At 41.3% G+C, this 15,626-nt stretch overlaps 1 protein-coding gene across 2 annotated transcripts in view; it reads left to right on the top strand.

The window, feature by feature from the left end:
- Nucleotides 1-15,626, top strand: part of Ahrr (aryl-hydrocarbon receptor repressor) — a 72,976-nt gene that overhangs the window by 52,725 nt on the left and 4,625 nt on the right. For both annotated transcript variants that reach the window (XM_021208747.1, XM_021208746.1), the window contains 4 exons: nt 4,190-4,279; nt 9,084-9,213; nt 10,877-11,010; nt 13,421-13,617. In XM_021208747.1, coding sequence (XP_021064406.1) covers nt 4,190-4,279; nt 9,084-9,213; nt 10,877-11,010; nt 13,421-13,617 — 551 coding nt within the window. The remainder of the gene's footprint in view (nt 1-4,189; nt 4,280-9,083; nt 9,214-10,876; nt 11,011-13,420; nt 13,618-15,626) is intronic.

Here is a 15,626-nt window from a genome sequence, read left to right as displayed (position 1 = left end):
TTTTTGTTATTCCAGATGAATTTGCAAATTGCCCTTTCTAACTCGTTGAAGAATTGAGTTGGAATTTTGATAGGGATTGCATTGAATCCGTAGATTGCTTTTGGCAAGATAGCCATTTTCACAATGTTGATCATGCCAATCCATGAGCATGGGAGATCTTTCCATCTTCTGAGATCTTTTTATTGTTGGCTTGGAAAAGCCATTTATATATTCTGGGAAAGTTCTTTGTCAGTGTGCTGTGAATATTTTTGTGGAAAAGTTTTGATTACAAAGTTAATTTGTTTAATCGATATTAACAGAAGTGGAAATGAAACTAAGTAGTGATAACTTTCTCGGCATGTGTTCTATCCCTAGCAACCAAAATTAGACAAACAAAAAGTGGATACTGTTGTAGTTAGATTTTTTCTATCATTTTTCTTAAGTTATATATTTCAAAATATAACCTGCTTTATTGCATTTTTAATTTTTTAAATTTCACACTTAATATCTACCTATAATCTCTTTAAAAACTGTAAGATTTGTAAATTTCTGATGTTTGAAACTTGCATTTTCCTTGGTCTTGTTGATTTTCATTCTACATAAAAATTGTAAAAAATAAATGCAATTTTCATATTGTAGGTGACCTCTGTTCTTTGCTATGAGCCATTTTCTTTTCATCTATTCTCATTCATTCATTCATTCATTCATTTACTTTACATCGCACTGCAACTTCCACTCCCTCCCCACCTCACCTCCTCTCATTCCCCTTCATTTCTCCTCAAAGAAGGGGAGGCCTCCCATAGATATCAACTCATCTTGGCATATCAATTTACAGTAGGACTAGGTACATCTCCTGTTGAAGCTAAACAAGGCAGCCCAGTTAGGGGACTGGGGTTCAAAAGCAGGCAATAGAGTCAGAGATAGTCCCTGCTTACGCGGTTAGGGACCCCATATGAAAACCAAGCGGCACATCTGCTACTGTGTGTCAGAGGACTAGGTCTGCCCTATGTATGCTCTCTGGCTAGCTCAGCCTCTGTGAGCCCCTATGGGTGCAGGGTAATCGTTTCGTAGGTTTTCTTGTGGTAGCCTTGACCTCTTTGGCTCCTTAAATCTTTCCATCCCCTTCCACAAGATTCTCTGAGTTCTTTCTAACTAATGTTTGTCTCTGGGACTCTGCATCACTTTCCGTAAGTTGCTGGGTGAAGCTTCTCAGATGACAGTTATTCTAGGCTCCTGTCTGCAAGTATAGCAGAATATCATTAATAGTGTCAGGGGTGGAATCTCTCTCATGGCATGGGTCTCAAGTTGAGCCAGTCATTGGTTGGCCATTCCCTCAATTTTTGTTAAGATCAACAATAAGTGGGATCAGACAAAACTGAAAGCTTCTGTAAGGCAAAGTATACTATCAACAGGACAAAATGGCAGCATACAGAATGGGAAAAGAGCTTCACCAACCCTACATCAGACAGAGGACTGATATCCAAAATATATAAAGAACTCAAGAAGTTAGACACCAACAAACCAAATATCCCAACTAAAATTTGGGGTACAGAGCTAAACAGAGAATTCTCAACAGAAGAATCTCTAATCACTGAGAGACACTTAAAGAAATGTTCAACACCCTCAGTCATCAGAGAAATGCAAATCAAAACAAAAACTCTGAGATTTTATCTTACACTTATCAGAATGGTTAATATAAAAAACTCAATTGACATTGCATGCTAGTGAGGATGTGGAGCAAGGGGAACACTCCTCCTTTGCTGGTGGGAGTGCAAACTTGTAAACCATTTTGGAAATCAATTTGTCAGTTTCTCAAAACAAAAACAAAAACAAAAACAAAAACAAAAACAAAAAAAACCTGGGAATAGGTCTACTTCAAGACCCAGCTACACCACTTCTGGGCATATATGTTCCCACAAGGACACTTACTCAACTATGTTCATAACAGCTTTATTCATAATAGTCATAAACTGGAAATGACATAGATGTCCATCAACTGAAGAATGGATAAAGAAAATTTGGTACATTTACACAATGGACTATTGCTCAGCTATTAAAAATAAGGACATCATGGAATTTGAAGGCAACTGGATGGAACTAGAAAATATCATCCTGAGTGAAGTAACTCAGACTCAGAAAGACAACATATGGACTCACTTATAAGTGAATATTATGCATAAAGTACAGGATAAACTTTCCACAATCCACAGACTCAAAGAAGCTAAGTAACAAGGAGGGCCCAAAAGAGGATGTTTGAATCTCACTGAGAAGGGGAAATAAAATAGATTGGGGTTGGGAGGAGAGAGGGAGTTGGGTGAGAGGGGGTGGAGAGGGGTACCAGAGGGGTCAAGTTTGGGGAGGATGAAGGGAGAGAAAACTGGAATCCTGAGGGGAAGGAGAATCTCTGAGAGGAGCTAGAAATCTAGGACAGTGGAAACTTCCAGGAATCTATGAGGTTTATCCTAGCTAAGACTCCTAGCAATAGGAGATATAGACTCTGAAATGGCCACCTCCAATAACCAGGAAAGATTTCCAGTAGAGGAATGGAGACACCAACCCAGCCAAAAAACCTGATCTACAATTTTTTTTCTGCCTACAAGATATACAGGGATAAAGAGGGACATAAACCATTCTACTGATTTCACTTACTTTTATTTGTTCTTCCTTCTGCTTCCATGAAATACAGTCTGCTTCTCTTCAGTTTTTGAAGTGTGCTTATCTCTTTTTTCTTTTGTAATAAATATTTCGGATTCCTGGGATTCATTGCTGATATTTCTGCAATTAAATGCTTTGAGGATCACCACATCTATTAACATGTATAAACACCCACAGAGAAATTGGTACATGACATGAATAGGTCATTTGCCAAAGAGTCTATCAGTAAATGAATGGAATGTTTTTAATCTTATTAATAATCAAAGAAATAAAAACTATAAGACCAAGATTTAATTTATCACCTAAAAAACTGACTTGAAAAAGGTGGGGACTACCTACAATATTAAGAATTAAAGCAAATGTGTTACAATGAGATGATCTCCAATTATCTGTGTTGCAAAGATATACACCGAAACATTTATGAATAACACTGTCTAGGTAGTTGAACCCAGTCTTCAGATTCTGCACTGCCCAGGTTGGTACAGACTCTTTTGATCTCACAGGGTGAGGTGAGATTAAGATATTCTACATATTGTGCTTGATGCACATGAGATAGCCTCCACACTATCTTTTTCATGATGACAGAGATAAATAGGTAGATACAGACAACAAATTCATAGATATAGAATAGACAGATAACAGATGAAAGATATGCTGGGAAAATGATAGGCAGGTAGGTAGATAGTTGATGGATGGGTGGGTAGATGACAGACACACAAATACTCATTGATGGTGACAGTAAGTGACTCTGAGTATACTGGACACCTTTGTTAGTGATATTTCTGAGAACTACTGTGGCAGAACATAGGTTTGCTTTTCAAACAAAAAGAGCCCAACTCAAACACAACACAGCCATATACTTGGAAGAACCCACAATTGTGGATATTACTGAGATTGAATTATTATAAATAAGGTAAGATAGAATTATGCATCCATAAACATATAATAAAAAATTTAAAACTTGAGTACAATAAAAGCCATTGAATTGATAAGTGTTAAAATTTAGCCCTTTGTGCCTAGCAATCCCCAAATGTTCCAAGTTGGATGATTGCTACAGCAAACCAGAACTTAAAGGAATATATTGCTCTTGTCCTAAATAAGTAGGTCAAAATGATGGGAAATACACCAGGTTGGTTTTTCCCCACTAGACACCAAAATTAGGAGAGAATATGGACACAAAGTTTTACAAAAGTTGGAAAAATTCCAAAACAATATACATAAGATGGGACAATGAAGTAGACGGTCCCCATTTTTGCTTTCTCTTGTAATGATGCCTTGTTATGTCATCCTGATGCTGCTTGTATTTCATTAAATGTACATTCTATATCCCCTGGAAAGAGACCGGAGTCTTCAGCTTCACAAACCATGGGCAATTTCCTCTGTCTCCTGTTAGTGGGGGCTTATTACAAAAAGGAGATAGAAAGTTGATGATAGCGTTTCTAGAGGTCATACAAAATCGAAAGAATGTTGGGAATTTATACAGAATTAACCATCTCTTGTTCTTTTCACTTTGGGTGAGCCAACTTGATTTTATTTGTTGTTTTTTATCTCTTAGTCTCTCAATGGCTTTGCTCTGGTGGTGAGTGCCGAAGGGATGATCTTTTATGCATCGGCAACGATTGTGGACTATCTGGGCTTCCATCAGGTAAATTAAGCCAAAAATATCCTTTTGGTATATTAAATGTATACCAATTTCAAGTATATACAAAATTTCAATGTATATCAAACACTGGGTTGTTCCATTCAAGCTTTTTATGTCACACAACACAGCTTTGTCTAGGACAGCATGTCAGCTTCAGTGGAGCATTGTGGTGTTCGGTGACCCTGAGTGGGCTGAGACTTCTCATATTTAGAGTACCATCTCATTTGATAACTTCATGCCTTAAACTCCATATATTTACTATATTCCAGACATAATTTCTTCCAGTTCCATTCACCTGTAATTTGACTACCTGCTGTGTGCATCTAGAGACTGACAAAGAACTCTCAGCTCTGCTATCTCTCTTTAACTGTTAAAGTATAAATAAGTTTTTCCTTTATTATAGAAAATATTTTCATTGTCTTTATTTTATTTCAGAAAAATGTTACCATAGCCTTTTGCTCTCAGGAGCATCTTGTATAAGTGTTTTGCAAAAGTCGAGAGCCAGTTCCTTCCTGAGGCTGCCTGAGTATACTATCCAGCTTCTTCAGACCAGCACAACAATAAAATTTAGGCCTGTAAAGCATATTCACTATGGAAACTGCCTATTCCCTTACAGTAACCTGTGGCAGCTGTCCCCAAGTGAACAATTTTCTGAGTGAGGACAACTACCCATGGCCAGTTAGTAGATACATACATGCCTTTCCCAAGAAGGTAAAAACAACAGTTGCCAGACACATGGATTGTAAAATATAGGCTTGCCTTTGTGTTGTACTGTATAGCTAGTGTCTTGAAGCTGAAATAAAGACTGCTTCTCTTGGTGGCTGCAGTCTCTAGTTTTTAATGTCATCTTCATGGCTTCTCATATTTCTTCCCAATACTTCTCTTGGTTTTCCTTCATGACACATGCTCTGAGAAACCCTGAAGGACAAAGGGCCATCACATTTATGGTACTGGTTATTAAAACAGGAATTTGTTTCTTCAATCTAAAACTATTTCATGCTTTCTTCTAATTGTCATAAAAAATATATGACTTTGCTCTGCCCTTCCTTCTGGCTTTGCTGCATCTTCCACTGTTTTATCTGACCTTTGCTCTGGTTTACTGCAGCTCACATTAACCTAGATACCTCCCTTCACTAACTAAGGCGTGTAGAGATGATAGATGAGACTCTTGGGAGGACAGTGGACAGTGGAAACTGCACTCTGATGGTTCTACAAAGCCCAGGGCCACCCCCCAAAGAAACAGGTGAAAAGGATGTGTAGCTACAGTGCCTACTTGCACCCTCACTCTGAAAATCATTGATATCCACTGTGCCCGAATCAGTTGTTCCTCTAATTAAAACCACACACGGAAAAGGCACTATCTGGGGCTAGAGAGATGGCTCAGCAGTTAAGTGCACTGATTGCTCTTCTAGAGGACCTGGGTTTAATTCCCAGCAACTGCATGGTGGCTCATAACCATCTATAATGGAATCTGATGCCCACTTCTGGCATGTCTGAAGAGAGCAACTGTGCACCTATAAAATGAATAATTTTTTAAAGAAAGTTACTTCTGTCCAGTGGTTGGGTACAACTATCTGCCTCTGAGCCACTTGCTGGGTCTTCCAGAGTACAGTAATGCTAGGTCCCTTTTTGTGAGTGCTCCTTAGCCTCAGTGATAGTGTCAGATCTTGGGACCTCCCCTTGAGCTGGATCCCTCTTTGGGCCTGTCACTGGACCTTCTTTTCCTCAGGATCCTCTCCATTTTCATCCCTGTAGTTCTTTCAGACAGGTACAATTATGGGTCAGATTTTTGACTGTGGGATGGCAATCTGCACCCTCACTTGATGCCCTGTCTTCCTGCTGGAGGTAGGCTCTATAAGTTCCCTCTCCACACTGTCTGGCATTTCATCTAAGGTCCCTCCCTTTGAGTCCTGATAGTCTTTCACCTCCCAGGTCTCTGGTGCATTCTGGAGTGTCCCCCCACACCTCCGCCTCCTACCTCCCAAGGTTGCCTGTTTCTTTCTCTGGCCCTCAGGGCTTCAGTCGGTTCCCCTTCCCCCCTCTTCCTCCACTCTGTACTTTCCCTCCCAGGTCTTTCCCTCCATCCCCACTTGTAATTGATTGCTTTCTTCTCTCTCCCAAGTGGGACTGAGGTGTCCTCACTTGGGCACTTCAGCTTGTTGACCATTTTGAGTTCTGTGGACTGTATCTTGGGTATTCTGTTTTTTTTTGTTTGTTTGTTTTTTTGTTTGTTTTTTTTTGTTTTGGCTAATATCCACTTATTAATGAGTACATACAGATAGTTGCACCCAACCAATGGACAGAAGCAGATAACCCCTGTTGTTGAATTAGGGAAAGACTGAAAGAAGCTAAGGAGGAGGGAAACCCTGTAGGAGGACCAGTAGTCTCAATTAATCTGCACTCCTGAGATCTCTCAAATACTGGACCACCAAACAGGCAGCATACATCAGCTGATAGGAGGCCACCAACACACACACAGCAGAGGACTGCCGGGTCTGTGTTCATTCAGAGATGAAGCACCTAACCCTCAAGAGTCTGGAGGCCCCAGGGAGTTTAGAGGTCAGGTGGGGTGGGAGGTAGGGGGTGGGGGACACCTACATGGAGGCAGGGGGTGGAGAGGAGGTATGGGATGTGGAGCAGTAAGAGGGTGGATGGGGAGGGGAAAATAAAATATGGAGTGTAAAATAAGTAAATAAATTAATTTTATAAAAGAAAAAGTACTGCCTGCAAAATCTACCACATTCTAAGGCTGAAAGTACTCAATGACTTACAGAACATTCACAGAAATGATGAAGATGATGATGATTTAATTAAATTAATACTGGTTTAAATACATGGTGAGATAAGCCTTACCCAGAAGGAAGACTCATTACAATCATGAAGATGTCACCATTCTCCACATAAACTACACAGTTATTGTGATTGTAGTGGAAGCAGAGACACTTATGGTGAACATTGGCACTCTAGTTCTAGAATCTCCATTGACACCCAAGTGTAAATATAGTAACATTCTTAGGTGAGGAAGGGATTACCACATGGCAAGAAACAGGTTTCTTAGAGTAGGCATAGAAGTCCAAGTGGGAAAATGCAATCAGGCAAACCCACAAATAGCACTGCTCAAAGACCAGTGTCTAGGATCTATGAAAACATCCACTCCTGCAGTCAACCAAGCCAGAAAAAGCCATTATATCTCCTGCCATGTACCATACCCAAAGTAAATATCAGGGGGGATGACAGATATCTCCAGAGATGGCAGGGAAAAGATAGGAGGAAAGAGGCTACATTTTAAAATGCCACCAGATAAAGATGATGCTGCCACACAAAATGGGCCAAAAAATAGATTCCAAAGAATTCAGTATTCCTTTGGTATCTGATTCAACCTGTTTGTGTAGCCTGACTCATAATTTAGGGGTGACTAAAGAGGCTCTGGTATCATGCTTCCTCAAACGGAGATTTTCTCAATTCAAGTCAACTTCTGCTATGCTTCAATGTCAGTGTTTCAATTCAGGTTGCAGGGTTTGTGATGACTAAACCTGTAATCTTAGCACTGAAGGGCTGGAGGTAAAAGGATCATGAGTTATAGATAAGCCTGGGCTACATATTGAGTCTCTCTCTCTCTCTCTCTCTCTCTCTCTCTCTCTCAAAAGGCAAGCAAATAAGCTAGTGTGTTCACCTCTGCCACAAATAGATTCCTATGCCCCAGGCCTACAATTGCCTCCATCCCTGACCCTGGACATCACTAATCAGACAGCAGCCATTTCTGACCTACTCTCTGTCTTTTCTCTGGACTGTATCTGAACATTTCTTTGTAAAATGTTCCCTCTAGATCTATGGTGTCTGCCACTGAATCAGTGCACATTTATAGCCATATCCTGAATCTTATTGAATATCTTGGGTGCCACAGAGCTTATCCACAAAGTTACCAACAATGATAAGGATTTGGGGAAAACATGAAGGATTTCATAAACTCTGGGTGAAATTGCTAGTTACATTGTTAAAAATATAACATTTTTGTTTGATTACTAAGGGACATTTCCCTATCTGGGAAAAGAGTATTCTGGTTATTATAATCATTCATCTAAATTCATCCTTTCTAAAATGGATGAAACCCAGAAATAGACCTATCATGAAAACCCAGTCCTATAGAGATGCTGCCAACCTGATGACTTTAGTAGGCTGGGTTCCCAGTGCAAAGAATTTGCCAGATTCTTCCTTTTGAGAACAGTAAGGATGACAGGAGATTTCTCCAAGTTCATGGGTTATCTATCCCTAGCATTGTCAAAGCTTTAATGTCAGCCTTTGCAGGCCAAAGATTCTGCTCTGTCCACCAGATAGCTACAAGAGGGTTCCAGTGCCTGAAGTATTTGGCTTCCTTTCATCTGATTTTCCTTAAGGAGGTTAGAGGAAAGAGGACCAGAGTGAGGTCCATGGTCTAGTGTGTTCTAGATGCATCATAGACCTGGGTAGGTCGAAGTATGTGACACAATTGGCATGAAGTACCACAGTTGATTTAGGAAAGAAAAACCTCTGTCTGAGCACCCATGGCTCTGAGGACATAATAATACCACCATGAAGGCCATATCCTGGGAGCCACAAACTGAACATGCCCAGGGGTGACATGACCATGGAGGCTCATCCTTCCAGGAGAGCTGTTGAAACCTCAATAGTAAAGGTCTGTCTTTTTCTCAAAGCTCTCTTTACACATGTGACTTGCTTTTGAATGGTTAATGTAGGGACCCTGTGGTCCACAGTTACCAGAACACATAAATTCAGAATGAAGCTAAAGCAGCTGCCTTCTGTATTTCAGACAGATGTAATGCATCAAAACATTTATGACTACATCCATGTGGATGACCGGCAGGACTTCTGCAGACAACTACACTGGGCCATGGACCCTCCTCAGGTGGTGTTTGGGCAGTCCCCACATGCTGACACAGGTGAGCCAAGTTCATTGGCATCCACATTTTCCTTTACATCCACATGGAATTTTCTCCAGGATTCTGCTTTCACTTGTCCACTCTTCTCCACATGCCTCCAGCCTCTCCACACTCCCCCAGCCAGCAATTGGTCCATCCCAGGGTCTGTGTGGCTACTGAGGGCCTTTACATCACTGTGCTTGTTCCACTCCGCTCTGCTCTCCCTGAGACATATACTACTCAGCTCAGAGAGAAAAAGGTTATTTTTTGGGGGTGGGTGTTCAGTTCATTGACTGTGAATCCTTTGCTTTTAGGCATTTAGTGAAGGGCAGCACATCACAGTAGAAGTGTCTGGTGAGGTAAAATCCTTATCTGTCATCAACTCAAGAGAGGAAAAAAAAGAGAATCAGGTCCATATTAGTTACTTTAGATGATTCTGCATCAAAACACTTGATAAAAGCAGCTTAAGGAAGGAAGGAAGGATTTATTTCTCTACAGTGTTGGAAGATAGAGCCCACCATACAGACAAGGCATGGCAGTGGGAACATGATACAGCTGGTCATGTTGCATGCATGGTTAGGAGACAGACATGGATGCTGGTGCCCCCTTTTATTCAGCCTAGGTCATGGAATTGTGCCACCACACTTCAAGTGAATCTTCCCACCACAATTAACCCAGTCCAGAAACTCCCTCACAAACCTGCCCAGATGTTTACTTCCTGGGCTCGTATAGAGCCTATCAAGTTGACAATCACAATTAATAATTGCCATTCTACCTACTGTCATGTTAACATCCAAACATCACTTTAAATTGTAACAGGATCCCATAATACCTCTCAAGGATATAGCCCTAATACTCCTCACTACCTCTTATAGGTTCCACCACCATAGGCTGGGGTCCATGGGGCTTTGGAGGATCCTCAAGATCCATACTCCAGACTCTGCTATATTTTATACTTTCAACACTGTCTAAAAGCCTAAAAACTTGACACTTAAAACAAAACAAAACAAAACAAAACAAAACAAAACAAAACTCTCTCAAGCCAGGCAGCAAGAAGCTTTGGGCCAATTTACAGTTAACTGAAAAAACAAAAACAAAATGTTCCACATAGTTATCCTTTATGCACTATAATCCTATAGATCACTTCCCAACAAATACATTATACCCAACTGATACCCAATTAAAGAGGTGGGCATAGAATATTTCCCATAAATAGTAGTTAACAGGGGGCACATGGGTCCTGGACTTCATCCAGGAGTTCATTCACACGGTTTCCTAAAATTTAAATAATTCAAAGAAAAATTTCCACCTAACTTCAACATCTAACAGCATAATTCACCTTAGATCGAAGGTGGCTACATGTCATATCATTTATACAGCTCAAACAACACTAAACAACTGACCCTTAGTCACACATGCAGCAGTGGTAAAAATCTATGTCAGTCAGTGCCAATGAAAACAAAATCCACCAAAGCACTGTCTCTCAGAGACATGGTGAATGGCAAAGGCCTGGAGACTCAAAGAGAGATGTGCATTCTAGACGGAATGGTATGTTTGTTACATGCTTTGTGGCAGCTAGTTACATAATCTCCTATATGTGTATCCACTATCTTGATAGCTCCCATATGCTGTTTCCCAGCCCAATTATCACAATTAATTGGCATTATTTGCATTATCTTGTCAGACAGTACTGTCCTGGGGAAGCTGCTCAGGGCCCAAGAAGGGGGCAAGGGCTTGCCCTCAGAGTACTCGGCCTTCTTGACACGCTGCTTCATTTGCCGTGTTCGCTGCCTGCTGGACAGCACCTCTGGCTTTCTGGTGAGTGGGTGGATGCCAGGGACATGTGGGATACTTCCTACTGGGGTGAATAAAAGGTGGGACAGAATGAACACTGTGTAGAGGCTCCAATCCAGTAAGTTTGTAGAGCTAGACATTAACAGCACTTGTAGGTAGATGGGGAGGAAATGAGAGAAGACCTAGAGGATTATGAGAAAAGCAGATGAAATATTTAAAAATTGACAACAATTTTCAACTCAAGTTTAGTTGTACATTTCTTTAAAACTCATTTTAAAAACCTTTTCTAGGACTAGAGATGTAGTAAATTAGTAAAATATTTCCCCAGCATGTACTAAGCCCTGGATTTAATCCCCAGTACCACATAAACTGTATATGGTGGCTCACACTAAAAATTCCAGCACTTGGAAGGTGGAAGTAGGAGGATCAGAAGTTCAATTATCCAAGGCCAGCCTGGGTGCATAAGACCCTGTGAATAAATAAATAAATAAGTAAATAGGCTGATGAGTTTGGTCAGTGGGTAAATAAATATGCTTGCTGTCAAACCTGACCACCAGAGTTTGATCTTTAGGATTTATGTAGTGCAAGGGGAGAGCCAACTCTTGGAAGTTATCTTCTGATTTTCACATGTGTACTATGGCATAGCTGAGTCCACAGACCTTTATCCAAGGTTTTGGTTTCAGCCCTCCCCCCCCCCCGCACTTGGGTTTTTTAGAATGTAATAATTTTTCCTTATTTTTTATTATTAGATTTATATGTTTTATTATTCTATATGAGAGTGGTTTTCCTGCATGTATGTATGTACCATGTTCATGCTTTATGCTTATGGAGATCAGAATAGGACATCAAATCCCCTGGAACTGGAGTTACAGATTGTTTTGAACCAATGTGGATACTGGGAATTGAACCCAGGTTCTCTACAAGAGCAACATGTGCTCTTAACACTGAGCCATCTTTCTAGCCCTGGGTTTCTACTTTTTACATTTGACTATTTCTTCTTCCAACTCCATATGAAGAGAAGAGGAGGTTAGCCTCCAGGGATTTAGCAGAGCAAGGACTCTGGAACCTGCCTACCTTACCAGACCACACTGCATTTGCCCTGTCAGAACCTTGTCTCCCGGTCCCTGCACTCTCTCTCCCCAAAGGTCACAGCTGTCTGAGAGCCCCTGGACATTCTGCCTTGTCTTGGCAAGTACTCATCTCTGAGCCTTCTGGCTGATCTCAGCTTCTAGTGTTCAGGACACTTGGGCTCAGCTTCCTAGACTGATTTGTGGACCCAGGATCATAAGATTCTGTGACTACTGCATATGGTCCTTTTGGCCCACCTAGAACAAGCCTGGCATATGTGTCCTGTCTCTTAATAACATGGCAAAAGTTCCCGAGGGGTTTCCATCTTTACAACATAGGGTCATGGGGAGGTCTCATCTCCTCCAATTGAACAGAGTGTCCAGGGAGAAGGGGCTATCACCCTCACCTGAATTATGGAGCCCCAGAAGAAGAGACTGGAATGACAAATTCCTGTCAGGCTCACTGCACACTTGAGAAAGGCCAGGGAAATCTGTATGAGGTATGCCTGGAACCTCAGTATACACTCTTGGTCTATCACACTTTGTGGAGGTTTTTCTAATTTGTATCAGCTTCACTCAGCTCCTATCCATGGCTTTATGAGCTACCCCCAAGCTGACTTTTAGAGGATCATTCCACACACAGGATAGACAATCCTTCCCTATGTTACTAACTTAGGATACTTGCCTAGGCTCTATGCTGGCATTTAAACACACACACTGTATATTCTAGATTAATAAAAGTCTAGCTGTCCTTATCTTCTTATTAAAAGTGAGGATTGCTAATTTGGAAATAAAAAGTTAAAGCTTTATCAGCTCTCAGGAATAAGTTCCAGAGAATTCCTGCAAAAGACAGCTAATGGGGCTGATGAGATGGCTCAGCAGGTAAGAGCACTGACTGCTCTTTCGAAGGTCCTGAGTTCAAATCCCAGCAACCACATGGTGGCTTATAACCATCCGTAGTGAGATATGATGCCCTCTTCTGGTGTGTCTGAAGACAGCTACAGTGTACTTACATATAATAATAATAAATAAAATCTCTTTTAAAAAAAAGATGGCTGATGGCTAGGCATAGGTCAGTGGCCACTTAGGTAGATATGTGTTCATGACTGCCTATATAGAAACATGGAGGGTGGGCATGCTAACATGTGCATGGTGAGATTATACTATTTATTATAAGACTGCCAATAAAGGAACTGTATCCCTAGGGCAGAGCTGGTCCTCCAGATGTTGAGCTCTACTAACATAGTGGAGGCAGGTGTTTCTTAAAGTTTTAGGATTAGGCCTGCTTAACTGTATTGCTACAAAATTACATACTTGAGTTGGCTCTGTAAACAGCATGTCATTTTTCTGTCTCTTTAAAACATCAGACTATGCAGTTCCAAGGAAAACTAAAATTCCTATTTGGACAGAAGAAGAAGACACCATCAGGAACAGTTCTGCCTCCTCGGCTCTCACTGTTCTGCATTGTGGCTCCAGTCTTGCCTTCTGTGACTGAGATGAAAATGAAAAGCACATTCTTGAAGGCGAAGCACAGGGCAGACATTGTGGTTACGATGGACTCAAGGTGAGTATGAATTGTCACATCATGACATTGAATTATGACAGCAAAATGCCCCACATGTTGTAATTTCTATATACAGTAAGTAATAAATATGAAGTTTGATATTTTTTAAAGAATTACTTATTCATTTTATGTATATGAGTACACTGTAGCTGTCTTCAGACACACCAGAAGAGTGCATCAGTGCACTGAGAGTTGTGAGCCACCATGTGGTTGCTGGGAATTGAACTCAGGACCTCTGGAAGAGCAGTCAGTGCTCTTAGCTGCCAAGCCGTCTCTCTATCCTGGTCTGATATTTTCAAAACCATTTCACAATGTTCCTGACAATTATTAGGGAAAGATATCTTTTCAAAATTGGTGCAAACTGTAGCACCACACACTTTCATTGTGCTAAAGCTGCCCTTAACCTCCAGGCTCAGCCACCAGAGAGAAGCCAAAATAGCATGTCACCTCTATAGAGCCTGCCTCCTCCTCAGTTTGTTGCTGTTGGGCACAACACAGATATCTGTCTAGAGGGCACATCTAAGGTAATTATTGGGACTGTGTCAACTTTCCAGGGCCTCATCTCACCAGTTTTATGACATTTTCTCAATTTTCAGGAGTAGAAAACACACCTAGTTTTCTGGGCCATTTCCAGGAGTGATATAAAGTTATTTTCTACCTGATATAGTGATCTGGGAGTATGAGGTCAGAGAGAGTTGCGAGACAGCCATGCCTCAGTTCTGAATTTGATTTCTATTGTATGACACTGTTCCTGGAGAGACATGAGCAAATGTCTACTCACCCAAGATAGTGAACTGATGACAGAACAAAGTATGGAGAGCATGAAATCCAACTTGGTAGACCAATGAGTTTTATTGGGGTTACTTACAGGAGTATAAGTGAAGGTTTCTCATGGGAGCAGAAATGACTCAGAGATAGCTGCATCACTGAAGTCCACCCCAGCACGAGAGACAACTCATGAAAGCTGGAAATCTGAAGCATTCTGTACAGCTTTCGGGCAGCACAATAGGTTGGAGGGTGGCCTTTCCTGGTGGCTCAGTTGGTCTGATCCTTTTCTAAGCAGCTCATCTCCTCTGAGGGTCTTCTAGGCAGCTTGGCTTGTGAGATTCTCAGCAGTTTTTACTGCTTGTATATTCTTTGGAGGTGCTTACTGAATCCATTCAGTTTCAGGATCTTCATGAAGGTATTTTGGGTTATTTACTTCCTGTTTTAGTAATATTCGCTGCAGGATGGAATGTTTTACCTTCCCTTAGAACATCTTGTTGTTTTCCTCGCCTGTAAAAATCCTGTCATTAAATATTCCTCTTACATCCTATGTCTTAAGGACTTTCCTTCTGAGATGGAAGGTTTTAACCTAGGAAGAAACTGCTGCACAACAATTTCCCACACAGATTGTAGGCAATGCTTTCTCCTGTTCCTCTATAGTAGTAGTAGTTTAAAAAAAAACAAACCTAATTTCCAGTCACTTGTTTGTCCTTTAGTGACTAAAACAATCAAGGTGCCGACCTTCCCTGGCCAGAGCATACTAAGGTCTCATCTGAGTTGTGTTAGTTAAGACAGCAAGGCTTGGGATAAACAGTGGAAGCTGAGATGAGCTATCCATCTATTTAAAATTGAACCACGAGTTTCAGCTGTAACCCTGACCCTATTTCTCACCTGAGCCAGAGTTATCTTCTCTTAGAGGCATTGTGAGGTCTTCTCTGGCCTTGGCTGCTGGAAGAGTGCTGGGGATGGGGCCAAGGCCATGGTCTAGGACTAAGCCACAGACTGGTCACTCAGCCTTGGCTACAACAGAGAGGCCATAAAGGATAAAAGAAGGGCTCTGGTGTAGAGTTAACAGTAGCCCATGGATCAGGAGGCTCATTACTGGCACTATCCCAGGATGTGGGGCATGACACCCTCAGTTCAGAATGAGGGCACCTGCCGAGTGTGGTGGTGTACACCTTTAATCCCAGCACTTGGGAGGCAGAGGCATGAGGATTTCTGAGTTCGAGGACAGCCTGGTCTAC

This window comes from Mus pahari, chromosome 11 (genome assembly GCF_900095145.1).
Source record: "Mus pahari chromosome 11, PAHARI_EIJ_v1.1, whole genome shotgun sequence".
Lineage (NCBI taxonomy): Eukaryota > Metazoa > Chordata > Mammalia > Rodentia > Muridae > Mus > Mus pahari.
Note: the sequence above shows the minus strand (reverse complement) of the source record. Positions and strands in the feature narration are given on the sequence as shown.